The 27,442-nt window shown below is 44.6% G+C and overlaps 1 protein-coding gene across 2 annotated transcripts in view; it reads left to right on the top strand.

Moving 5' to 3' along the window:
• The window catches only part of LOC132895730 (rho GTPase-activating protein 26-like), a 122,856-nt gene extending 95,414 nt beyond the window's left edge, over positions 1-27,442 (top strand). The window contains exons 19-24 of one of the 2 annotated variants that reach the window (XM_060936551.1): positions 1,462-1,612; positions 2,181-2,349; positions 23,019-23,057; positions 24,302-24,412; positions 24,691-24,782; positions 26,570-27,442. In XM_060936551.1, coding sequence (XP_060792534.1) covers positions 1,462-1,612; positions 2,181-2,349; positions 23,019-23,057; positions 24,302-24,412; positions 24,691-24,782; positions 26,570-26,658 — 651 coding nt within the window. In that variant the 3' untranslated portion in view covers positions 26,659-27,442. Of the gene's footprint in view, positions 1-1,461; positions 1,613-2,177; positions 2,350-23,018; positions 23,058-24,301; positions 24,413-24,690; positions 24,783-26,569 lie in introns of both variants that reach the window. The other variant, XM_060936550.1, reaches the window with a different exon arrangement.

Raw genomic sequence — 27,442 nt, 5'->3', positions numbered from 1 at the left:
GATGGGAAGAGGATCACCAATCCCCCTAATTCTGCGCCAACAAATAGTGGAGCAATATCAGAAAGGAGTTCGACAGTGTAAAATTGCAAAGAGTTTGAACATATCATCATCTACAGTGCATAATATCATCAAAAGATTCAGAGAACCTGGAAGAATCTCTGTGCGTAAGGGTCAAGGCCGGAAAACCATACTGGGTGCCCGTGATCTTCGGGCCCTTAGACGGCACTGCATCACATACAGGCATGCTTCTGTATTGGAAATCACAAAATGGGCTCAGGAATATTTCCAGAGAACATTATCTGTGAACACAATTCACCGTGCCATCCGCTGTTGCCAGCTAAAACTCTATAGTTCAAAGAAGAAGCCGTATCTAAACACGATCCAGAAGCGCAGACGTCTTCTCTGGGCCAAGGCTCATTTAAAATGGACTGTGGCAAAGTGGAAAACTGTTCTGTGGTCAGACGAATCAAAATTTGAAGTTCTTTATGGAAATCAGGGACGCCGTGTCATTCGGACTAAAGAGGAGAAGGACGACCCAAGTTGTTATCGGCGCTCAGTTCAGAAGCCTGCATCTCTGATGGTATGGGGTTGCATTAGTGCGTGTGGCATGGGCAGCTTACACATCTGGAAAGACACCATCAATGCTGAAAGGTATATCCAGGTTCTAGAGCAACATATGCTCCCATCCAGACGACGTCTCTTTCAGGGAAGACCTTGCATTTTCCAACATGACAATGCCAAGCCACATACTGCATCAATTACAGCATCATGGCTGCGTAGAAGAAGGGTCCGGGTACTGAACTGGCCAGCCTGCAGTCCAGATCTTTCACCCATAGAAAACATTTGGCGCATCATAAAATGGAAGATACGACAAAAAAGACCTAAGACAGTTGAGCAACTAGAATCCTACATTAGACAAGAATGGGTTAACATTCCTATCTCTAAACTTGAGCAACTTGTCTCCTCAGTCCCCAGACGTTTACAGACTGTTGTAAAGAGAAAAGGGGATGTCTCACAGTGGGAAACATGGCCTTGTTCCAACTTTTTTGAGATGTGTTGTTGTCATGAAATTTAAAATCAACTAATTTTTCTCTTTAAATGATACATTTTCTCAGTTTAAACATTTGATGTGTCATCTATGTTCTATTCTGAATAAAATATGGAATTTTGAAACTTCCACATCATTGCATTCCGTTTTTATTTACAATTTGTACTTTGTCCCAACTTTTTTGGAATCGGGGTTGTAATTTGGTGAATGCTGTTGCTAATGTAGTACAAAAAACCCCACACTAATAATTTTCAGTATTCAGTAAAGAATCTGATCTCGGTGAACACGTGTGTGTGTGTGTGTGTGTGTGTGTGTGTGTTCACCTTCAGATGATGGACGGTGACCTGATAATTGTGCTATAGGGAAAATATTTACTCTGAGTCACTGACCTCGTGGTTTTATTTCTTTTGCAGATCTTTAAAGAGACGCCACTTCCTGGAGCAGGACAAAGCAGCTCTCAGACCAGCATCTCCAGGAGGAGGAGCATGGAGAGCAAAGCTCCATCCTGCAGCGAGAGACCGCTCACACTCTTCCACACTCCTACACACTCCGAGAAAGACCGAGGTGAGGATGAGGACACATGCAGATTAATCCTCTTGTTCTGTTCACTGTTTGCCACTGAAGATCCGTCTGTACACTGCAAAAAATTGAAAACTGAATTTGAGGAGAAAATTATTTAATACGAGTGAAATGATTTGCTGCATGGACAGATATTTTTACTTGATAAGACGTCTTAGAATAAGTTGGTTGCAATCTAGAACTCGGTTTAATAATCTCAGAATCGGTGTCTTGTATTCTTCTACTAGGAAATGCTCAATCGTTTCAACTATTTTCAAGATATTTTCACTTGCTAAGATATCATTTTCTGCAGTGCATCAGTGTGAGAACTATTAACATTATTTATGGGCATCCTCAGGGATCCTGGAGCCCTTTAAACCCGACACTTAAGTTGTATATTTAGATTTTCTTTTGTTCCCTGTGAGTGAGGTTTTTTTAGTGATTTTTTTTTTTGAAGAGAAGAGCAAATGCAAATAATGAGTGTGTGGTCTCTTAACTCAGGCTTTGACCTTTCAGACCTTTCCCTCTTTAACCTAAGCAGCTGTCAGAGTCCATCTCGTTTCTTTATCAGCAGCAGCAGTGGAGAAGAGGAACAGCGTGCAACTCAACTCTGAACCGCAGCCAGCGCTTTCGTCACTCAACTGCAACAGCACTCAGAACTGGAACAAGGTTATTAACCTCAGCAGCGGAGACGGAGAACAAGATGGTCTTCTACAGGCACGTCAGAGCCGCACCAATTCACAGTAAGTACACACACACACACACACACACACACACACACACACACACGTACGTGCGCACACACACAGCCGGCTCAACGTTATGCAGGATGTAAGTGGTGGATGAGAGACCTGCTGATGATCGTGTGTTCTCAATGAAGTTTGAAATGTAGATCTGATGGAGAAAAAGGAAAGAGGGGGGTGTGGGTCGGGGTTTTTAAAAATTTTTTTAATTTGTTTTGGTGGGGGGCAGTGTGGGTGGTTTATTTGGGGGGGCAGTGTGGGTGGTTTATTTGGGGGGGCAGTGTGGGTGGTTTATTTGGGGGGGCAGTGTGGGTGGCTTATTTTGGGGGGGCAGTGTGGGTGGCTTATTTTGGGGGGCAGTGTGGGTGGCTTATTTGGGGGGGGCAGTGTGGGTGGTTTATTTGGGGGGGCAGTGTGGGTGGTTTATTTGGGGGGGCAGTGTGGGTGGTTTATTTGGGGGGGCAGTGTGGGTGGTTTATTTGGGGGGCAGTGTGGGTGGGTTTCTTGAGGGGTGGTTTTTTTGGGGGGTGGTTTTTGGGGGGAGTGTGGGGGGGGTTTGAAGAGTGTGGGTGGTTTTTGAGGGGGAGTTTGGGTGGTTTTGGGGGGGAGTGTGGGGGTTTTTTTTTTGGGGGGGAGAGTGTAGGTGGCTTTTTGGTTAGTCATGAAAGTGTTCCGGATTTTCCCGGAATTCCGGATTTTTAGATTTTCATGAAAATTCCTCTGGATTGTTTCCGCTAATGACGAAATACCCGGAAATCCGGATATTTGACAAAACTCTTGAAAATCTCCGGTTTTCCGAATGGAGAAATTAATTTTTCGGATTTTTTGCGTTGCTAGACGCGGTGTAATACTTTGCATCGTCCTTGCATGGGCGCAGTCCTTAAATAGCCCAAACATAGTTCATTGATTAAAGACAGGTGTTCTTTGTTAACGGCAAGCGTGCCGGAGCTCGTTAGGTGCGCGTGCCCAAGGCATGCCTTCAGGTGCACGAGCTACGGTGCGCAGGACTGACACCGTTCTGCGCAACACAATCGCACTAGAAAGCATGATCAAGTTGCCAGTGTAGCTGCGGTCTTTTTAGTTGCGAATTACGAGTATTTTCTCGTTAATAATTCACCATGTCAAAACAAGCAAAACTTTCCTCCTTCATTCGACGTGAAGAGAGGTAAGCAATTTATTATATATTTTTTCCCATCAAAGTTGCATTTTGTGGTTTTGAAGCAAAGTTTTAGTGCCGTTTCTAGAACACATCATCAAGAAAACGTGGAAGAAACAGCAATAATGGAAGAGCCGGTTTCTAAGCTGCCTAAAACTAGCAATGGGAATTATTTTTTGTTCCATAATGCACTCAGGCTGCCAGTCAGTGTGTCACACACACACACACACACACACACACACACACACACACACACACACCCTACGCCCCTGATTTATATGAGAAATTTGTTATTCATTGGTGTTTAAATTTACAGACAATATGAACTAATGTAAACAACTGGCTTCAACTTGCATAAATATGAATTGGAAATTTTTAGTTCACTTTAGCTTCTGCAAACGCACAGCTCTACTAAAACATTGAGTCCCGTTTATCAACGTCCCCAACATTGAAACCTGAAAGCTTTAGAAACTCTAACAGACCTTTACTTTTTAACAGCACTGTTTTGGGATTTTGCTGAGTTTACCTTCAACTGTCTGATTTTTTTCAAAGTAATGAACTGTGTAGCAGGAAAATCACCGCGTTTTCTAAACGCACTCCTGAAAATTACTCATTAACTCGGGGAAGTGAATTTGGTATTTTTGACATGTTAATCAGTAATGTACATGAAAGAAAAAGGCTTAAAAGTTATAACTTGTTTTAGTGAAAATAAGTACTAAAATGCACTAGAATGCAGGGTTTGCGTGTTGTTATTAAAATATTTTCGGGGGATGTCGCCCCCCCATCTTAGTTTGACTTTCAAAAGTTCAGGGTTTTTTTCTTTGCTCCACTTTCATCTCTATTTGGTGGGGGAGTGTGGGTGGTTCTTTTTTTGGGGGGAAGTGTGGGTGGTTCTATTTTTTTTGGGGGGGGAGTGTGGGTGGTTTTTTGGGGGGGAGTGTGGGTGGTTCTTTTTTTGGGGGGGTGGGTGGTTTCTTTTGGGGGGGGAGTGTGGGTGGTTTTTGTGGGGGGGGAGTGTGGGTGGGTTTTTTTGGGGGGGGAGTGTGGGTGGTTTTTGTGGGGGGGGAGTGTGGGTGGTTTTTTTGGGGGGGAGTGTGGGTGGTTTTTTTGGGGGGCAGTGTGGGTGGTTTATTTGGGGGGGCAGTGTGGGTGGTTTATTTGGGGGGGCAGTGTGGGTGGTTTATTTGGGGGGGCAGTGTGGGTGGCTTATTTTGGGGGGGCAGTGTGGGTGGCTTATTTGGGGGGGGCAGTGTGGGTGGTTTATTTGGGGGGGCAGTGTGGGTGGTTTATTTGGGGGGGCAGTGTGGGTGGTTTATTTGGGGGGGCAGTGTGGGTGGTTTATTTGGGGGGCAGTGTGGGTGGGTTTCTTGAGGGGTGGTTTTTTTGGGGGGTGGTTTTTGGGGGGAGTGTGGGGGGGGTTTGAAGAGTGTGGGTGGTTTTTGAGGGGGAGTTTGGGTGGTTTTGGGGGGGAGTGTGGGGGTTTTTTTTGGGGGGGGGAGAGTGTAGGTGGCTTTTTGGTTAGTCATGAAAGTGTTCCGGATTTTCCCGGAATTCCGGATTTTTAGATTTTCATGAAAATTCCTCTGGATTGTTTCCGCTAATGACGAAATACCCGGAAATCCGGATATTTGACAAAACTCTTGAAAATCTCCGGTTTTCCGAATGGAGAAATTAATTTTTCGGATTTTTTGCGTTGCTAGACGCGGTGTAATACTTTGCATCGTCCTTGCATGGGCGCAGTCCTTAAATAGCCCAAACATAGTTCATTGATTAAAGACAGGTGTTCTTTGTTAACGGCAAGCGTGCCGGAGCTCGTTAGGTGCGCGTGCCCAAGGCATGCCTTCAGGTGCACGAGCTACGGTGCGCAGGACTGACACCGTTCTGCGCAACACAATCGCACTAGAAAGCATGATCAAGTTGCCAGTGTAGCTGCGGTCTTTTTAGTTGCGAATTACGAGTATTTTCTCGTTAATAATTCACCATGTCAAAACAAGCAAAACTTTCCTCCTTCATTCGACGTGAAGAGAGGTAAGCAATTTATTATATATTTTTTCCCATCAAAGTTGCATTTTGTGGTTTTGAAGCAAAGTTTTAGTGCCGTTTCTAGAACACATCATCAAGAAAACGTGGAAGAAACAGCAATAATGGAAGAGCCGGTTTCTAAGCTGCCTAAAACTAGCAATGGGAATTATTTTTTGTTCCATAATGCACTCAGGCTGCCAGTCAGTGTGTCACACACACACACACACACACACACACACACACACACACACACACACACACACACCCTACGCCCCTGATTTATATGAGAAATTTGTTATTCATTGGTGTTTAAATTTACAGACAATATGAACTAATGTAAACAACTGGCTTCAACTTGCATAAATATGAATTGGAAATTTTTAGTTCACTTTAGCTTCTGCAAACGCACAGCTCTACTAAAACATTGAGTCCCGTTTATCAACGTCCCCAACATTGAAACCTGAAAGCTTTAGAAACTCTAACAGACCTTTACTTTTTAACAGCACTGTTTTGGGATTTTGCTGAGTTTAATGAACTGTGTAGCAGGAAAATCACCGCGTTTTCTAAACGCACTCCTGAAAATTACTCATTAACTCGGGGAAGTGAATTTGGTATTTTTGACATGTTAATCAGTAATGTACATGAAAGAAAAAGGCTTAAAAGTTATAACTTGTTTTAGTGAAAATAAGTACTAAAATGCACTAGAATGCAGGGTTTGCGTGTTGTTATTAAAATATTTTCGGGGGATGTCGCCCCCCTTCGGGGGATGTCGCCCCCCCATCTTAGTTTGACTTTCAAAAGTTCAGGGTTTTTTTCTTTGCTCCACTTTCATCTCTATTTGGTGGGGGAGTGTGGGTGGTTCTTTTTTTGGGGGGAAGTGTGGGTGGTTCTATTTTTTTTTGGGGGGGAGTGTGGGTGGTTTTTTGGGGGGGAGTGTGGGTGGTTCTTTTTTTGGGGGGGTGGGTGGTTTCTTTTGGGGGGGGAGTGTGGGTGGTTTTTGTGGGGGGGGAGTGTGGGTGGGTTTTTTTGGGGGGGGAGTGTGGGTGGTTTTTGTGGGGGGGGAGTGTGGGTGGTTTTTTTGGGGGGGAGTGTGGGTGGTTTTTTTTGGGGGGGAGTGTGGGTGGTTTTTGTGGGGGGGGGTGTGGGTGGGTTTTTTGGGGGGGGTGTGGGTGGGTTTTTTGGGGGGGGAGTGTGGGTGGTTTTTGTGGGGGGGGGGTGTGGGTGGGTTTTTTGGGGGGGGAGTGTGGGTGGGTTTTTTTTGGGGGGGAGTGTGGGTGGTTTTTTTTGGGGGGGAGTGTGGGTGGTTTTTGTGGGGGGGGGTGTGGGTGGGTTTTTTGGGGGGGGAGTGTGGGTGGGTTTTTTTTGGGGGGGAGTGTGGGTGGTTTTTGTGGGGGGGGGAGTGTGGGTGGTTTTTTTGGGGGGGAGTGTGGGTGGTTTTTTTTGGGGGGGAGTGTGGGTGGTTTTTTTTGGGGGGAGTGTGGGTGGTTTTTTTGGGGGGAGTGTGGGTGGTTTTTTTTGGGGGGAGTGTGGGTGGTTTTTTTGGGGGGGAGTGTGGGTGGTTTTTTTGGGGGGGGGGAGTGTGGGTGGTTTTTTGGGGGGGAGTGTGGGTGGTTTTTTTGGGGGGGAGTGTGGGTGGTTTTTTGGGGGGGGGGAGTGTGGGTGGGTTTTTTTGGGGGGGAAGTGTGGGTGGTTTTTTTGGGGGGGAGTGTGGGTGGTTTTTTTGGGGGGAAGTGTGGGTGGTTTTTTTGGGGGGGAGTGTGGGTGGTTTTTTTGGGGGGGGAGTGTGGGTGGTTTTTTGGGGGGGAGTGTGGGTGGTTCTTTTTTTTGGGGGGTGGGTGGTTTCTTTTGGGGGGGAGTGTGGGTGGTTTCTTTTGGGGGGGAGTGTGGGTGGTTTTTGTGGGGGGGGAGTGTGGGTGGGTTTTTTTGGGGGGGGGAGTGTGGGTGGTTTTTGTGGGGGGGGGTGTGGGTGGTTTTTTTGGGGGGGAGTGTGGGTGGTTTTTTTGGGGGGGGAGTGTGGGTGGTTTTTGTGGGGGGGGGTTTGGGGGGGGAGTGTGGGTGGGGTTTTTTTGGGGGGGAGTGTGGGTGGTTTTTGTGGGGGGGGGAGTGTGGGTGTTTTTTTTGGGGGGAGTGTGGGTGGTTTTTTTGGGGGGGGGAGTGTGGGTGGTTTTTTGGGGGGGAGAAGTGTGGGTGTTTTTTTGGGGGGGGGGAGTGTGGGTGTTTTTTTTTTTGGGGGGGGAGTGTGGGTGGTTTTTGGGGGGGGGAGTGTGGGTGGTTTTTTGGGGGGGAGTGTGGGTGGTTTTTTGGGGGGGAGTGTGGGTGGTTTTTTGGGGGGGGAGTGTGGGTGGTTTTTTTGGGGGGGAGTGTGGGTGATTTTTTTGGGGGGGAATGTGGGTGGTTTTTTTTGGGGGGGAATGTGGGTGGTTTTTTTTGGGGGGGAAGTGTGGGTGGTTTTTTTTGGGGGAAGTGTGGGTGGGTTTTTTGGGGGGGAGTGTGGGTGGTTTTTTTGGGGGGGGAGTGTGGGTGGTTTTTTTGGGGGGGGAGTGTGGGTGGTTTTTTTGGGGGGGGAGTGTGGGTGGTTTTTTGGGGGGGAGTGTGGGTGGTTTTTTGGGGGGAAGTGTGGGTGGTTTTTTTGGGGGGGGGGAAGTGTGGGTGGTTTTTTTTTGGGGGGGGGAGTGTGGGTGGTTTTTTTTGGGGGGGAGTGTGGGTGGTTTTTTTGGGGGGGGGAGTGTGGGTGGTTTTTTGGGGGGGAGTGTGGGTGGTTTTTTTGGGGGGAGTGTGGGTGGTTTTTTTGGGGGGGAGTGTGGGTGTTTTTTTTGGGGGGGAGTGTGGGTGGGTTTTTTTGGGGGGGGAGTGTGGGTGGTTTTTTTTGGGGGGGAGTGTGGGTGGTTTTTTTTGGGGGGGAGTGTGGGTGGTTTTTTTGGGGGGGGGGAGTGTGGTTGGTTTTTTTTGGGGGGGGGAGTGTGGTTGGTTTTTTTTGGGGGGGAGTGTGGGTGGTTTTTTTGGGGGGGGAGTGTGGGTGGGTTTTTTTGGGGGGGGAGTGTGGGTGGGTTTTTTGGGGGGGGAGTGTGGGTGGTTTTTGTGGGGGGGGAGTGTGGGTGGTTTTTTGGGGGGGGGGAGTGTGGGTGGTTTTTTTTGGGGGGGGAGTGTGGGTGGTTTTTTTGGGGGGGGAGTGTGGGTGGTTTTTTTTGGGGGGGGAGTGTGGGTGGTTTTTTTGGGGGGAGTGTGGGTGGTTTTTTTTGGGGGGAGTGTGGGTGGTTTTTTTTGGGGGGGAGTGTGGGTGGTTTTTTTTGGGGGGGAGTGGGTGGTTTTTTTGAGGGGGGGAGTGTGGGTGGTTTTTTTGGGGGGGGGAGTGTGGGTGGTTTTTTTTGTGCGGGAGTGTGGGTGGGTTTTTTGGGGGGGGGAGTGTGGGTGGTTTTTGGGGGGGGAGTGTGGGTGGGGTTTTTTTTGGGGGGGAGTGTGGGTGGGGGTTTTTTGGGGGGGAGTGTGGGTGTTTTTTTGGGGGGGGAGTGTGGGTGTTTTTTTGGGGGGGGAGTGTGGGTGTTTTTTTTGGGGGGGGGAGTGTGGGTGTTTTTTTTTGGGGGGGGAGTGTGGGTGGGTTTTTTTTTGGGGGGGGAGTGTGGGTGGTTTTTTTTGGGGGGGGAGTGTGGGTGGGGTTTTTTTTGGGGGGGGGAGTGTGGGTGTTTTTTTGGGGGGGAGTGTGGGTGGTTTTTTGGGGTGGTGGCAGGTGGTGGATGGGGAGCTGGATCTGATCTAAAATACAGAACGAAGTATTGAATACATGAAATATTGGATCACTGTCTCCGCTCTCTGGCCTTGTGATTCGGCAGGATCCAGGTGGGAGGATCAGGATCAGGTCTGACTCCACCTCCTGGGTCTGGCATACATGGGGAGGACATGCAAAGATCCTGCTCGGGACTTCAGGCTCAGACACGTGACCCAGCAATCTCAGTGACGTTATTATTCGTTTTTACAAAATTCATCTCGTAGTAATTCTTATTACTTATATGATGCTAACGTTAGCAACTAACAGCTAAAGAATTCTCTCTCTCTCTCTCTCTCTCTCTGTGTCACTCTGTGTGTGCGCGCGTGTCTCTCTCTCTGTCACTGTGTGTATGTGTGTCTCTCACTCTGTCTCTCTCGGTCATGCTGTGTTTGTCTCTCTCTGTGTCTCTCTGTCTTTGTCTGTATGTCTGTCTTTCTCTCTGTGTGTCTCTCTCTCTCTCTCTCTCTCTCTGTGTCTCTCTTTCTCTCTCTCTGTCTGTGTGTGTGTGTATCTCTCTCTGTTTGTGTGTGTCTCTCTCTGTCTTTCTCTCTGTGTGTGTCTCTCTTTCTCTGTCTGTGTGTCTCTCTTTCTCTCTCTCTGTCTGTGTGTGTGTGTATCTCTCTCTGTCTGTGTGTGTCTCTCTCTGTCTGTGTGTGTGTGTCTCTCTCTCTCTGCACTGCATGCTGGGAGTTTGCTGGTGGAGGGTGTGGTGAGGTTGGCTCAGAGCTTACATTTCTCTTTCTAACTTTTTTGCTATTCGTTCTTGGAGTATTTATTAATTGTTTTATAGTGTTTGTGGTTGTTCGTAGTTGTGTGTGCATGTGTTTTTGTTTGTTTCTGTTTGTGGCAAGGATGATGTCCTCTGGGACCCCGCCCCTGTCCCTGAAACATAGCATTAGGATAGTACCGCAACCCACGGTACCGGTAGAACAAGTACTGCTCACCGTCGGAGAGCAGGTGGGCTATGAAAACATCACATGTGCCTCCCGCATGAACAAGGCAGTAGTCGTGTTCATGAAGCACCCGGAGTTCGTTAGTCAGCTCATCGAGAGCAGCGTTTGCATCAATAATGAGTTTGTGCAAGTTTCCCCACTGGCAGTGCCTTCCGTCCGGGTAACCGTGTCCGGAGTTCCCCCGTTCATTCCGAACGAGGTGCTGGAGCGAGAGCTAAAGCACTTCGGGAAATTCGCGAGCGGTTTCCAGACGGTGAGTTTGGGCTGTAAGGACAGCAAATTAAAACATGTTCAGTCTCTCCGGAGACAGGTGTTTGTTTTTGGACTCTCCAACTCAGACACTGGATGTTTCCTTCCGTGTGAAGCATGAGGAAGGTTTTTACATGGTGCATGCGAGCTCAGGAAACATGAAGTGTTTTGAGTGTGGAGATGTGGAACATAAAAGACTTACCTGTCCACATAGACAGGTAGAACCAGCGGCGAGAACTACTAGCGGGGAAAGACGTGGTGTGACTGGCACCGGCGAGGGGGGCAGCGGTGAGGCTGCAGTGACTGACAGCGGGGAGGGGGGCAGTGGGGTAGCGCTTGTGACTGACGGTAGGGAAGTGAACAGTAGTGTGACTGACGCTATGGAGTGAGGAGTGGTGTGACTGAAGGTGAGAAGGCGGGCAGTGGTGTCGCTGTGGTGACAGATGGCAGGAAAGTGTGTAACGAACTTGATACGAGTCGTTAACAAATCTTATGACTTAATGCATGAAACGCGCTTACAACATATTTCCAATGTGAATATTTTATTGTATGATGGTGCAGAGTGAGAGAGAGTGAGAGGATAGCCTTCAGGCCAGAGTCTTTAGTCCAACCACTGCGTAAGCAGTATAACAAAAACCGCGCACCGCCCGTGCGCTTTCCAAAAACAAAACAATCCCGCCAGCAAAAAAAAATAGGAAACAAAAAAGGAGCGATCTCACCTCTTCAGATGTGGGTTTAAGTCCGTCTGTACCTTCCTCAAAAAGGGCGAAGAAGAAAAAAAGTAATCCATAAGCGTGTAGCAGTCAATCTATTTCGGAGCATTGAAGAATACTGAAGGATGTCAGAACGTACCTGCGCCGGCTTCCATCTACCTCCATTCATTCCTCTTTCCGCTTCCCTCATTCAAAAAATGAGCACGTGATTTAAAGGGTCTAAGGCCATAGGACACGGAGCGAGGAGGTGTGTGTGTGTGTCAGTGACAGGGTGAGTGACAGAGAAGAACCCTATAGACTTCCTAGGCTCACGCTCGCCCTGAATTTCTCTTAAAGTGAGGCTTTCTATGTCTTACTTTACATAGACGTTTTAATACGAAATATAAAGAAGTGTCTTAGATACTATTTTACGCTACTGATAAATAAAACTTTATGTGGCTGATGCTACAAGTGAGCAGCGATTGGCCAGCGCTATCTGAGTCTGCTCCACCTACTCAAACTGAGGCCAGAGGCTCCGTGCCTGCAGATACGGATGCTGATAGCTCCGTGATTGGGGTTGCCAGTAATAGCGATTCAGTAGAAATTGTAGAGGCTGAACGTAGCAGGGCGGAGCCAGGAGAGGTCAGTGTGGGGGGTCTGAGCAGGACGCGGAGTCTCCAGTTTTACAGGAGGTTGTCAGACCCGACAGTGAGACAGTGGAGGTGACAAAGCCGGACAGTTGTTATGGTGACAGTGTGACAGATATGGAATGTGACTCTGACTCTATTTCTATAGCGGACAGCATTTCTCAAAGCGAGGACCTTTATTCACTTGAGGAGATTAGTAACTTTTTGGATGAAACTTTTGGAAAAAAAGCGAATGTTAAAGATTATTTTCCCGACGTTGAAAAGTTTATCAAATCAGTTACCACACTTCAAAGAGTTGTTGGAATGGATTTACTGGATGGAAAGAAACGTTATCGGTTAAAAAAGCACGTCACTGGTCTGAGGAAAGGGTTAAAAGAGTCTAAGAGTAGAATGATTAAGAAAATGAAACTCAAAAAATAAGTTTTCAATGACTGCACAGCACTGGGTTTTCATCTCCACTGGTTCTTTTCATCTGTCTCTTTACTGTTCTGTCTCTTTATCTTTCAATATGCAGGGGTGAAGAGTCGCTTCTTTAAACATAAATGGGGGAAGAGATGAACAGAAAAGAGTTTTATTATCTGAAGTAATCAGACAAAAAAACCAACTGGATATTATTTTATTACAGGAAACACATAGTGACGAGTCGAATAAAATTGCCTGGGATTTATGGTGGAATGGACAATACGTTCTTAGTCATGGGACACATTTTAGTGCAGGAGTTGCGATTTTATTCTCTCCTGTTTTAGATATAAACATCGTGTCCAGTACAGAGTTGGTGAAAGGTAGAGTTCTTATGGTAAAAGTTAAAATACAGGATTTTACTTTTAGTTTTATCAATGTTTATGCACCAAACCAAGGCTCTGAACGTGACGAGTTGTTTAGTTCAGTTGTAATGATCAGGGGAGTGTGCTTTAATGGGGGGAGACTGGAACTGCTGCACAGACTTTACATTAGACAGGACTGGAGAGGAACCACACATTCACTCCTCGTCCATTTTATCTCACTTTTTAAAGAGAACCGATCTGGTCGATGTGTGGAGGATGAAGCGCTCTTCAGTACGACAATACACATGGGTGAAAATATCTGACGGTAGAGTCTGTGCAGCAAGGTTGGACAGATTTTATATTTCTGCACCTTTTACTTCAAGAATTACTGACTACCAAATCTCCCCTGTTATTTTTACAGATCATCATTTAGTTTTAATGGATCTTTTTTTTTTTTTTTTAATCTCCCACGGAAAAACCAGTCCTTTTGGCATTTTAATGTTAATTTATTACATGATCTTAATTTTTGTAAAAATTTTAAATTATTCTGGATCGACTGGAGATCCAGGAAGGAAACTTTTCCTTCACTCATTAAGTGGTGGGAGGTAGGAAAGGCCCAAATTAGAGTGTTTTGTCAGCAGTATTCCTCTAATTCAACAGCTAAAATCCAGAGAACTGTCCAGAAACTGGAAGAGGAAATAAGGGACTTGGAAAATTGTTTTACCTCACAAGCTGATCAACAAAAAAAATGATGGGTTGCAGGACAGAGCTAAAGGAGCGCTAGTCCGAGCATGTTTTACTCGACTCCAAGACATGGATGCACCAACTTCATCAGGGCTGCCAACTTTTTGAAATTCCTTGGAGTGAGATTTTTTTTGGGGGGGGGCGATGCCAAAATTTTTCCGCACACCATGCAGTAAGTGGGAATTTTGTATTCAGTTTGATCTTCACTTGTCCCCCTGCATTCTGGTGTTTTGTTTGTGGGTCGTCCAGCTGGAGATGGACAATGGGGGGGGGGGGTGAGATTTTGGATTTAGTAGATGTTCCTGCATTCTGGTGGATTTTTGGAGTGGCCTGCTGTGCCATACCTACATTCTTACACACCCTGACTTGCCAGGCCTTCAGCTTGTGGCCAACAAAAGCACCAAGTTTTGGCTTAAAAGCCCCCACACTAGAAAACTACAGATGACTGCCAATGTTCCTGTAGCCCTATAGACCTGTGTTTCAGATTTAAAGGCAAGTTCATGTTTGAAAATATTTCATCAGCTAAGCCTAAACACCTTCTGAATTGAAACTAAATGTTAAGTTTTTAATAACTGTTGCAAAAAATAAGATTGTCCCTCACTGACTATTCATTATGCATTTAAGGGCTTTCCCCACCACTGGGTTCAGCAGAAGATTGGCATGGGGGAAAATATCAACAGCAAAAGAACAAATAAAATGCTTAAACAGTAAGCAAAATGTGCATGTGCTACAAGAAACATTAAAATGATTAAGTTTGAACAGTATTGAAACACAAAAAGCTGAACCTTGGCCATAGGTGGGAATGTGCACACAAAGTTGGGCTTAAAAATTTTGGTCATACTTAAATAAGCTATATTAATATATTTCTTATTAATTTATTTCTTATCTATGTTTCTTATTAGTAATAGAGCATTCGTCAGGGCCTGTTATCTGACAAATATTCTCTACCTGTCTTGCCCTCTTTGAAACCCTGTCTCCTCAGTATATTGTTCTCTGTCTTTTTTTTTTTTTTTATTATTCACAAGTTCAAGTTCTTTGATATTACAGGTGACCATGCTTTATTTACTTTAACTGAGCAATTACATACATCATATTCATTTATTACTATTCTTTAAGTTCGTTTCTTAAGACACGTATTTTTTAGGATGTTACCTTGTTTGTTGACAGTTTCGGCGTGAAACTTCCGCCTTCCTCAGAACTGTCACCAGATGTCGAGTGGTGACGTGCCTTATCAGCTGATGTTACGTTACGGAGGCGTGAACGTCCTGTCCGATTTGACAGGTAGTCCACGCCTCCTGCTGTCAGGCTGCTCCCCCAGGACGGCGCTCCAGGTGTGTGACAGCGCGTACGCTCCCTCATCTCGGTTTATCGTCCTTTCTGCCCGCTTGCGTATCTCCACTGCCTCTAAAATCCAACGCTGGAATCTGTTTTCTTCAGCGCGAATGACTCTGGCCTCTTCCCAATTCATTATGTGATTTTGTCGTTTGCAGTGGTCTGAAATGGCTGATTTTAGGTTTTCTTGGTTTGCTTTTTCTTTTTCGGATCTTGTGTGTCTTTTTGTTGTTTCTTTCTCACACTCTATTTGGTGTTCTTTCCTTCGTGTATGGAAGCATCTGCCCGTTTCGCCAATATAGACTTTATTGCATGAACGGCAAGGGATTTCATAGATGACGTTGCATTTGTTGTCCGGTTGTATTTTGTCTTTGGGGTGAACTAGCAGCTGTCGGAGGTTCTTGTATGGTTTGACCGGGGTGTTGATGTGGTATTTCCTCATGGATCGTTGGATGCGTTCTGTGACTCCTTTTATGTACGGTAGTGTGACAAAGCCCCGGTTTGTTTTTTCGGTGTTTTTTCTTGTTTGTTTTTTTCCTTTTTTTGTGTCTGTAATTTCCCTTTTCGAATTGCCCACGGTGGATATTGGCAGTTTTTTAATGCCTGTTGGATGTGTTGTTCCTCCTCCTGTCTGTCTTTCTCCTCCATGATGTTCTGTGTTCGGTCGTATAGTGTTCTGATTACTGACATTTTGTGTGCGATGGGATGTTCAGATGTCCAGAGAAGATATTGGTCGGTGTGTGTAGGTTTACTGTATGTTGTGATTCTAATGTTCCCTTCTTCTGTGTGGTGTATTTTTAGGTCCAGAAACGCTATTGTCTTGTCCGTTTCCTCTTCGTGTGTGAATTTGATGTTGCCTGTCTTGTCTATGGAGTTTAGGTGATCGGTGAGTTGTTGTGTGTGGCCTGTTTTGATTATTTCAAGGATGTCATCAATGTATCTTTTCCAGAAAATGGGTTTGCAGTCGTCCGGTGCTGTTTCTATGGCTCGGGTTTCCAGATCCTCCATGAAAAAGTTGCACAGAGTGGCAGATAGCGGGTCCCCCATTGCAAATCCCTCTTTTTGTCTGTAAATTGTACCTCTGAATTGGAAATATGTGGAAGTGGAAATGAAATGCAACAGTTTTGTTATGTCCTGTGCTGTAAGTTTTGTGCGTTTTTTCAGAGTTCTGTCTGCTTTTAACCGGTTTTCTACTATGTTTAGTGTGTTTGTGACTGGTGTTTTTGTAAAGAGGGATATGACGTCATGTGATACAAAGATTTCATCCTTTTCTATCTTGATTTCCTTTAGTTCTTTCGCCAGTTGTTTTGAGTTGTTGCAGTGGTATTCCGTGAGTCCGAGGAGTGGTTTGATTATGTCTGCCAGTGTCTTGGAAAGGTTGTAAGTAACTGATCCTATGCTGTCTACTATGGGTCTTAGTGGTGCTCCGGGTTTATGAATTTTCGGTGTGCCGTATATCCGGGGGGTGATGTCTGCTGTGGGGATGAGGTGGTTGTATGTTTGTTTATCGATTTTGTTGTCGTCCATTAACGGTTTGAGTAATAGTTTTAGTCTTTTTCTTTTCCTCTGTCGGGTCTTTTTTGAGTATTTCATATGTGTTTGGGTCCGTGAGCATTTCATTCATTTGTTTTTCATATTGATTAGTGTCCAGGATAACCGTGGTCCTCCCTTTATCAGCCGGTAGTATTGTTATTTTCTTGTTCTTTGTGAGTGTTCTGATGGCTTCCATTTCCTGTTTAGTTGTGTTTCTGGGTGGCGGTTTATAGCCCAGGAGTAATAGGGTTATACCCGGAACAAATTAGTAACAAGCTGAAAATTTCAGAATATGTTCAGAATACCTTTAGGAATGACATACTAAAAGTCCCCGGAAATCCCCCTTGTGCTCTCTGAGAAATTCAAGATGGCGTCCAAAATGGCCGCCAAATGGAGATCTGCCCATATCTCAGGCCCAAAACAAAATATTAATGCAATTAAAAGGTCAGAATATATGTTTTGTAGGGTAGGAGAGTAAATTCCAACATGTGTGTATTAATTACATTGTGTATTAACATTATATAATAACAATGTACACATTATTATAACAGTATATTTGTGTATAATGTGTTCACTTGTCATGTCTGGTTAGATTGTCATATTTTTGGCACTTCACCAGTTCACATTTATGAATGTGCACAGTACTATGAACGTGTGTAGGTTTCATCCAGTCCGATCCTTGAATCAAGTATCAATCTTGAAACGCCCTGGCCCATAAATTCACATCCAAGAAGAAATAACAATGACTGTTATGACAAAATAATCGTTATGGTATCATGAAGATATCTCATATGTTTTTGAAATGGCTTCTGTTCTTAATGTTTAGGACTAATAATTACAGACTTATAATTGTAAATCTATACATGTGCTATTTAATGTACACTACCGATAATAGAGTGTGGATCCATTGGTTACTCGTTCACTCCGTATCATCCTATTCTGTTCACAAAACAACAAACACAATTACTAGGGGTTGGAGCACTTATTTTCATTAATATTAATTAAAGTCAATTGGTGGTGTAAAATGAAAAATGGCATGTTAAAAGGTCATGCTGAGTTCAGTCATTTTTAAAAGGTCATGCTGAGTTTAGTCATTTTTTGTCCGAACACACTGGCATTGCTAGTAGTAAAGACTGGCGCTAGAAAGTCAAAGATTCTTTTTTTTCCACCCTTAAACAAGCTTGAATAAATTCCCTACTTCACTGATGGTACAACAAAGGTCCAAGCATTACAACTGAGGCACTGAGAAGTGTTTAAGTCTACTCATTGTTTATAAGCAAGAGCTTTTATTGAGGCAGACCTTTTTGTCATGAAAGTCGGCGGAATGTTGAAGAAGTGTACTGAAACAGCTTGCCATTGTAGTTTTAGAAGATAGAGTTCTCAAATTTAATTTCCCTTTAATATTTTATCAAAGCTTAAAGATGCACTAAATATTAAGGAAATTGATGTCTAATTGTTGTCTTACATTATGTTCATGTATGTAGGTAGCCTACTAAGCTAATCTGTCAATCATGTCAACCATCAAATTCCATGTAATTTCCACATTAATGACCTTGTAATCTTGGTTAATTTTAACAGTGTGACAATGGTGAATTTGAATTGCTTGTATGAGAGAACATATAATTTAACATTTTAATTGCATTTATATTATGTTTTATCGTCATGGTTTTCTCTTCTCCACCTTGCAGGCTTTTGGAATTGGGGGGAGTTTTTTATCCTGGGTCAAACTATTGCACAATGAAGCCTGCTGTTTAGTAAAGGTGTGGGGAGGGTTGAGCTGCCCTGTGCCAGTTAAAAGAGGAATCAGACATGGCTGCCCCATCTCAGGCCAGCTCTACAGCATTGTCATTGAACCTCTTCTGTGTAGGCTGAGGAGCAGGTTACAGGGCCTGGGTCTCCCTGAGCTGGCTCAGAACCGCTCTGTGGCCGTCTCAGCTTATGCGGATGATGTTAATGTTTTTATTCAAGATCAGAGAGACATACAAGAACTTAAAGCCTGACTGTGTATGAAAAGGCCTCCTCCGCTAAAGTTAACTGGGACAAATGTGAAGCCTGTTGAATAGGTCAGTGGAGCCTAAAAAAAAGAGCCATCAAAGTTCTGGGAGTGTACTTGGGGTGTGAGGACTTCCAAAAACAGAACTGGGAGGGAGTGCTGGAGAAGGTGAGCGCCAAGTTGTCTAAATGGAAATGGTTGCTTCCCCAGCTGTCCTACAGGGGTAGAGTTCTGAAAGCCAATAACCTGGTTGCCTCTTCTCTTTGGCATAGACTGATCGTTTTAGTGCCACCACCAGGCCTCGTGAGGGACATACAGCGGCTCCTGGTGAACAACTTCTGGTCAGGTCAGCATTGGCTGAGGGCACCAGTTCTTTATCTCCCTGTGGCTGAGGGAGGACATGGCCTCATGGACATTTTATCAAGAATTGCTGCCTTCAGACTGCAGACGGCACAGAGGCTACTCTATGGCTGCGAATACTGCTGGCTGGCGTCTGCTCAGCTGCTCCTGAAGAAGGCTGACCGGCTGGGACTGGATAAACAGCTTTTTCTTGTAAGGTCCTCTGAAGTTGACCTGGCTGGAATAACACCTTTCTACAACTCGGTGCTTGATGTGTGGAAGACATTCAAGACCACATGGACCGCAGACCTCAGACCTGGTTTGTGGATCTTTGAGGAGCCGCTGTTATACAATGACTTCTTTACATCTGGCATGCTTTCCTCCACATCACTTCGCACCAAGTTTGTCGAGGCTGGCATTGTCAAACTGGGCCACCTCATAAGAACATCTCCGGAGAGGCTTGGTGGAGTCATCGGCATCAGGTCTTCCAGGGTGCGGAAGAAGATAGTGGACGAGGTCTGGCAGTCCCTGTCTGTACCACTCAGGGTGTACGCCCAGGACCGTACCCTGGTTGGCCTATGGCACGAGGACCACGAGTACATCTGTCCTGCACTAAGCGTCAGACCTGCAACTGAAGAGTGGCGAGAGGAGAGAGGGCTGCTTCTGTCCCTGAAAACACCAGTGCTGGGCAACTTCAGCTCATGTGGGAAGAAGCAGCTCTACTACAGCTGTGTAAAGGTACTGAACTTCCGCTCTTTGATCGAAGTCAGGGAGTCGAGGCGGACCCAGGTTTTTGCTCCAGAATGCACCCCTAAAGGCTGCTGGAGGACTCTATACAAGCCGCCCATTGAGAAATGGACAGTTGACCTCCAGTGGAGGATCATACATGGAGTGATAGCCACAAACAGACACAGGGCTCACCTGGATCCCAGCACTGGGGAGGACTGTCCCTTCTGCCGTCAACAGGAAACCCCAGAACACTTGGTGTCTCTTTGTCCTCGTGTAGCGGGCCTATTTAAGACACTGCGAGAGTGGGTGGAACACCTAGAGGAGAAATTTTCCGTCCCTTTGTTTGTCTTTGGGCCGAAATACACAGTCAGGAAAAGACTGACTCGGGTTTTAATTAATTTTTTAATTGTAACTGCAAAACTAGCAACGTGGAAGACCAGAAAGAATCAGATGCTGGGCCTGGGATGGACTGATGCGGTTCAGAGCCTGAAAGGTTTGGTTGCATCTCGTCTTAAGGTAGAGCGTGCTTTTTACACACTAACCAATAACCTGGACACTTTTATAGGTCTGTGGGGTTTTAGACAGGTTTTATGTTCACTTGAAGAGGATGGTGCACTAACTCTCAGCTTTTAATGTATAATTGTGTGTGTGTGTGTGTGTGTGTGTGTGTGTGTGTGTGTGTGTGTGTGTGTGTGTGTGTGTGTGTGTGTGTGTGAGAAAGAGAGAATGTTTATTAGAGAAGGGTTTTTATGGACTGAATTTGATGATTTTTCTAGCAATGACTTTTTCTGTGCCTTTTAATTTCTCCATTATTTATTGTTTTATTTATTGTGAAAGAAAACACACACAAGGAACAATGGCGTAATTAAAGTTTTTTTTAAAAGTCTCTCTCTGTATGTCTCTCTCTGTCTCTGTGTATGTCTCTCTCTCTCTGTCTGTGTGTGTGTGTGTCTCTCTGTCTGTGTGTGTCTCTGTGTGTGTCTCTGTCTGTGTGTGTCTCTGTGTGTGTGTCTCTGTGTGTGTGTGTGTGTGTGTGTGTGTGTGTGTGTGTGTGTGTGTGTGTGTGTGTGTGTCTCTCTCTCTGTGTGTGTGTCTCTGTGTGTCTCTCTCTGTCTGTGTGTGTCTCCCTTTGTGTGTGTGTGTCTCTCTCTCTCTCTGTGTCTCTCTGTCTGTGTGTGTGTCTCTCTCTGTGTGTGTGTCTCTCTCTGTGTGTGTGTCTCTCTGTCTGTGTGTGTGTCTCTCTCTGTCTGTGTGTGTCTCTCTCTCTGTGTGTCTCTCTCTCTGTGTGTCTCTCTGTCTGTGTGTGTCTTTCTGTCTGTGTGTGTCTTTCTGTCTGTGTGTGTCTCTCTCTCTGTCTGTGTGTCTCTCTCTCTGTCTGTGTGTGTCTCTCTCTCTGTGTTTATCTCTCTGTCTGTGTGTGTCTCTCTCTCTCTGTCTGTGTGTCTCTCTGTCTGTGTGTGTGTCTCTCTCTCTGTCTTTGTCTTTCTGTCTTTCTTTCTTTCTTTCTTTCTTTCTCCTGAGATGGAGGCCATGGGCTGTAACCTGATGTTCTTGTACTTTATGGCTTGCAGGAGTTTATTTTTTAGATTTTTTTTTTTCTGAGGGAGAAAGCAGTAAACAGACAAAGTTGCATTAACGCTGCGGCACTCAAGAGAAAAGCATCAAATGGATTAAACTCACTAATTAGCTGAATTTTGACAGAGTAAAGGGATGTTTTTCACTGTCCAGGAGAAACACACTGAGCGCTGTTGCCTAGAGACGGTGTTCGGGTCAGATCCGTGAGCGTGAATGGAGTGTTCAGGTGGAAAATAAGCCAGATTATTTTAATGCATACCTGTTTACATGATCAAAGTCAGTGTCCTCAGTGAAAAAGCTGGGGGGTTTTTTCCTCAGCGAGCCATGAGCGGGTGGATTAAATGATGATGTTTTCAGCAGCTGGGGGTTTAAGGGTTTGTTACTGGAGCAGAAAGTGCAGCGTCCAACACATGCTCCTAAATCTCTCAGCTTTCTGTAAGCAGCAGTGAGTTTTTGGACTCGGTCCTGGTATTTTCATGGAGATCGTTTCACTTTTCCCATGACTCAGGCTTTGGGAATTTTTTTGGAAAAGCGTCTGAGGTTTCTGTCGCTCCTTCATCGTATACACTGTAATATTCCCCTGATTCTGACTTCCTGTCTGTCAGTCATACAAAGCTCTAGTGCTGCAGGTTTATAAACCACACCAAAGCTCGAGATTATGGAAACTATTTTCTATGCTTTAAAGAAAAGTCCTTTAAAGACATTTTGACCGAGTGCAGTTTAATAATTTCAGCTAATATTATCAAACACAAATAAAGAAATGAAGTGAATAATTCCCTGATTAATTATTACTTATAATTATGAAGCTTTGAATGCAGTATTTTCCATTACACCTAAAAACCTTGGGGCTGTGCTGAAGCACAAGCTCGCTGACATGCCCTAACTGTTAATTTGATTGAGTTGAATTACAGAAAAGAGTGAGAGTGTGAATAAGACTGATATAAACACTAAAATATTTAATTGGTTAACGTCACAGGTGAGTACACGCTGAACGTTATGTGAGTACACAGTGATTAATAACTCCATGATGATATTTCCATTTTAAGATTTTTGTAAAATTTACAGTCATCAGCTTGGGAGCCAGAACCCTGAAGCTTTGTGGTCATATGATCGCCATGGCAACCTTCAGTTGGATCATTGTCTGTTTGTTCACCGTCACTACAGACATTTATTACTGCATAAAAACAATCACTTTACTTCTTCAAACCTGGTGTAAACATCTGGGATTAAAAAAAACAAAACTGTACGGTGTGTGCATACAGACCAACCTTTACATTATGTGCTGTGGCCAAAAGTATATGGACATCTGACCATCACACCTATATGGGCTTGTTGGAAATCCCATTCCAAATCCAGGGCATTACCATGGAAATGTTTCCTCTGGAAAGGCTTTCCAATAGAGTTTGGGGTGTGGCTGTGGAGATTTCAACTACAAGAGCATTAGTAAGGGCCAGCACTGATGTTGGGACGTCAAGGAGACCTGGGGTGCAGTTGGCGTTCCAGTTCATCCCCTGGATGTCTTCATGGATCTCACTTTGTGCACAGTGGAACGTGGCTCATCATTCGAGAGGAGACATCTCCACTGGTTCAGAGTCCCAGTGTTGGTGCTTTACACCACTCCGGCTCACACGCATGGTGATCTCGGCCATGTAAACCCAGTTCGTAAAGCTCCTCATGCACCATTTTTGTGCTGATGTTGCTTCCAGAGGCAGTTTGGAACTCTGCAGTGAGCGATGAATCAGAGGGTTGGATTTTTACATGCTACGAGCTTGAGCACTTGGTGGCGCTGCTCTGTGAGCGTCCATGGTCTACCGCTTCATGGCTGAGCTTCTGTTGCTCCTGATTTCACAATAATAATACTTATAGTTGACTGGGGCAGATCTAGCAGGGCAGAAATTTCACTAAATGACGTAGTAAATGGGGAATCCATTCTCCTGCCAGTGTCTGTCTGTGGAGATGACATGGATTTTATTCACCTGCTCGCGCTGGGTGTCAGTGACACACCAGAATTCAATCATTTAGGATGGCTGTCCACATACTTCTGGCCAAATACTGTAGTAAATGTATATCCTGATATAATTTAGATACAGGAGAACTTTTATACAGTCTGTCTTTTTTTACTGTAAATATGAACAATAAACTTTCCCCAAACTGCTGTTTTTTTGTTTGTTTTTTTAGACAAATTCCAAGGACTCGAGGTAGCAGTGTATCAACAAGGTAAGAATGCACTGTGTCATGCTTCATTAGATGAATAGTGTGTGTTCTTGGACTTCTTCTCTCATCAGGAGAACCCTGAGCAGTGCTACAGTACGAGAGTTTCATTTTTATAAACAGAAACTTGAATCTCAAAACAAAAAATCAGACTCCAGGTCAGATCAGACTTATTGTGCGTCTCATTTCAAACTGGAACGGCCACTGAAGTGCCCTGACCTCACCATCTTATTGAGATGACTTGTGCTTTGTGATGGATGTGATGCTCTATCATGCTGGAGATGGTCGTTATAAGATGCTAAGCTGTCCCCACAGAGGGCTGTAATAACACTCAGATGGCCTCAGATTCCTGCTCTTGACTGACAGGAGAGGAACCTGTTGTTGTCCCTCCACCTCAAGATTCTAGATGTTGTACATTCTGAGATGCTTTTCTGCTCACTACATTTGTACAGTGATTATTTGTCAGTGCTGCTCATTCTCTCTGTCATCATCATGACATTTCACCCATAGAACTGACTCTCACTGGATGTTTTTTTGTTTTTTTTTTGCACCGTTCTGTGTAACTCTAAAGATTGTTGTGTGTGAAAACCCCAGGAGATCAGCAGCTTCTGAAAAACTCAAACCAACACCCAGGCCACAGTCACTGAGAGTCACTGAGATCACCGATACCCCTTTTCCACCATGGCAGTTCCAGGGTGGCTTCGGAGCCGGTGCCGAATCTTGAACGGGTTCTTTGTGCTTTGAGAGTTAAAGAACTGACTCTCGGCCAGGAAAACTGGCTCCAGAGCGAGCGGCAGCAACACCTTGCTGATCTAGAAGCAAGAACCGCTTATGATGGGGGCTGAGGGCTGAAATGGTGTGATCAGTATTTTTTGGAAACAAAAAACAATAGAGCTAGTGTAGTGTCTAGTCTGACTAATCCAGAGAAGAAGAAGAAAGAGATGTAGGCTGTTGTTGTTGTTGTGCTTGGTGCTAGCAGGGTTAGCGGGAACAGGTTAGAGGCGCTAGCAGGGATGAGCTAGCAACATTAGCTGTATTAACCAGTGATATAATGACGTGGCTCTGCGGTGGCTCTTGAGCCTGTGGAAAAGCAAACCAGATGTTAAAAGGTTCACAAGTTGAACCCGCTCTAGTACTAGCACCTGGTGAGAACAGGGAAGGAATTTTTTTCCCCCCGCCATTCTGATATATATATATGTGTGTGTGTGTGTGTGTGTGTGTGTGTGTGTGTGTGTGTGTGTGTATCGCAGCCCAGCGTCACCCAGCTCCACCTCACCTCGCTCTCCTTCCTGGCCGATGTTCTCTGCTCCCTCCAGCCCTCAGTCGGCCTCCTGCACGTCCAGTGACTCGTCCCCACTCGGGTGTGTCCTGAGTTTTTTGTTTGTTTGTTTGTTTTTTCAGCAGTGTTTGGTGGATGATTAACGCCTCTCACACAACACACAGACATCACTAACTCACATCACTGCTCTGATTATCTGTGTGATGACTTTCCGACTTTTCATCATGGAGCTTTACGAGATGCTCGTATTCTCGTGACTCAGGACTCGGTTTATGACAGAAAATAGTCACAGTGACTGAGAACCATGAACAATCTGCTGCCAGGAAATCATTGAAACTCTGTTTCCCTCTCTGCCCACAGCCCTCCTGTACGAAAGGCTCGTGCGTTGTACGCCTGCAAAGCCGAGCATGACTCTGAGCTGTCCTTCACCGCAGGGACAATATTCGAGAACGGTGAGTTCCTGTGAGCACAAAAGACTCCCAGTCTGCATTATTACCAACTCCATTTCATTACAATTTACTGTTCTCGCAGTTTATCAGTCTAATAAACACCTCACTTGACTCATTCTGTCAGGAAAGTGACTCCACACTTCCTCTCTCAGGTTTGTGATCTAAAAGCTGCGTGTGATGGTTTTATTCATTACTGCAGCTCGCTGGGGAATCTGATTTCTCATAAACATCATGCGTTACTGTTAGCTTTAACAGGAGGTCAGCGGAATGAAAGTTCAGATGGAAGTCCGGCTGTGAATTCAATCCTGAAGCAGTGTGAGCTCCGGCACGTTGTGTAAAGCCCATCAGAAACACAATTCTGAACTCATGATGGAGAAGCAGGGAAAGTGGTGGGACACTGTAAATGTGCAAATTATTAACAAAACTACAGCAATGAAAAACAGCAAATGCCTTTAAACTGATCTGTGTACAGTCTCTAATCGGAGTTGGTGGTTATTGAGTGGGTTATTTATGCTGTATTGCTAATATCTCAGCCTGATGATGTTCTGCAGTCCAGAGAAAAAGCTCATTACGCAGGCTGAGATAAAACCAGCAGTCTTATAGTCCATCCCGTTTATTGTCTGTCCTAAAACAGACCAATTATTGGTGAAAATGTATGTTTTACTCCCCACATGGCAGTGATTTGTTCACCAACCACCGAGTCACTTTATTTAAATCCTGCTACAACAGTTTGACTGTAACTAAGTTTTTCTTTCTTTTTTTTTGTAGTTTCTAAATTGCAACGTGGCAGAATTTTTTATTTAGAATGCACAAGAAACACACATCCGTGCAGATAAGATGATAATAAAACATGAAAGATCTTATTTAAATGTTTCTAGATCAAAGAGATCAAACCTGCATGATTTAGATTAATAATCCTCAAAGTGCAGGATGTAAACGAGATTAAAGTCGAGCTGATGTTTAAAATGAGACACTGCCTTTAGATTAGATTAGATTCACTTTATGCATCCCACATCGGGGAAATTCACGTGGTACAGTAGCAAGAAAATGTCAAACAGCTAACAAATAAAACTGAAATAAAAATTAGACAAACAAAGGATTAAATACAGAGGGCTATTTGCATTATCTACCATGAAAAAGTATAGAAAAATTGCCTTATTGAGAGGCTCAGAAAAATTGCACATTACAGGTAGACTCTGTATATACACACACACACACACACACATATATATATATATATATATATATATATATATATATATATATATGCATAAAAATAGTTTAAGACCTATATTATTGCACATAATAATTGCATCGATGAGAGATGGCAGAGGTAGTAGTGGTGAAGTAGTGCAAATATAACGACAAACAGGTTATTGGTGCGACGTTACAAGTTGCGGTTGTTCTACAGTCTGGCAGCAGCAGGTATGAATGACCTGCGGTATCTCTCCTTCTTACACCGTGGGTGCAGCAGTCTACTACTAAACGAGCTGCTTAAAGCCCCCACAGCCTCATGTAGGGGGTGAGAGGGGGTATCCATGATTGAGGTCAGCTTGGCTAACATCCTCCTCTCACCCACCACCTCAATAGAGTCCAGAGGACAGTCCAAGACTGAGCCAGCCCTTCTGACCAGTTTATTAAGTTTCTTCCTGTCCCTCTCTGAACTTCCACAGCCAGCAGAGCACAGCGTAGAAAATCACTGATGCTACCACAGAGTCACAAAAAGTCCTAAGCAGTGTCCTGCACACACCAAAAGACCTCACCCTAACCCTTTACGGTCTCTCTTTCAGTTCATCCATCGAGGGAACCCGGCTGGTTAGAGGGCACGCTGGACGGGAGGACGGGTTTAATTCCTGAGAACTATGTGGAGTTTATGTAGCTGTGGACCAGAACAGGATGAAAAGTGCAGCTCTGAAGTGAGGAGTGGTGTGTGTGTGCGTGTGTGTGCGTGGGCTGAGAATACTTGGCTATCAAAAAGCACTGCCACTATTAAGAAAAAGAGAGAAAAAAAAACCTGGGACCATTTTCCTGTTCCTCCAGCAGCTCAGGAACTCGGAGCTGTTCCTACATCACCCTAGTTTATGGAGCATTGGGAATGTCCCGCCTCCATCCCGTCTCCATCCCATCTTCCATCTTCAGACGCTCCTGTGTAATATGTTTAGAACTACTAAGAGGAACTGGTTAATTTTGGAAAGAAAAAAAGATTGAGCAATTCTGTCTCTACTTGCACTCTTTTGTATTTAAGGAAATGATTTATGAAACGCTCGAGCTGTCTTCCACTCTTCATTTTTGTCCGCGAGTTTTTAAAGAAATACAAAAAAATATAATGTGAATTCAGTGCTAATCAGAGATAAAACCACTCGTATTTATGTGATCTCTCTGCTGAGATGTGTGTCCCGTCTCCTGGAGCATGTTCACATTGTACTGTAAATACCGAACAATTCATGAGGTTTGTTCATAATGTTGATGTAAATACAGTAATTCTATTTTGTACTCTAGCTTACTAACTTAATTTTGGTACCATGATTGATTCCTCTTTTTACATTAAAAAAATCTAATTTAATTTTGCCAGTTTTAATATTCTTAAAATGTTAAAACGCACCAGGAATTGATGAGATCATGATGTTCAGGTTTCCTTATTAAAAATCAGTACTGAGAATCAA

Source organism: Neoarius graeffei, chromosome 12 (assembly GCF_027579695.1).
Source record: "Neoarius graeffei isolate fNeoGra1 chromosome 12, fNeoGra1.pri, whole genome shotgun sequence".
NCBI classification, from domain to species: Eukaryota; Metazoa; Chordata; class Actinopteri; order Siluriformes; family Ariidae; genus Neoarius; species Neoarius graeffei.
This window is presented reverse-complemented; position numbering and strand designations above follow the sequence as displayed.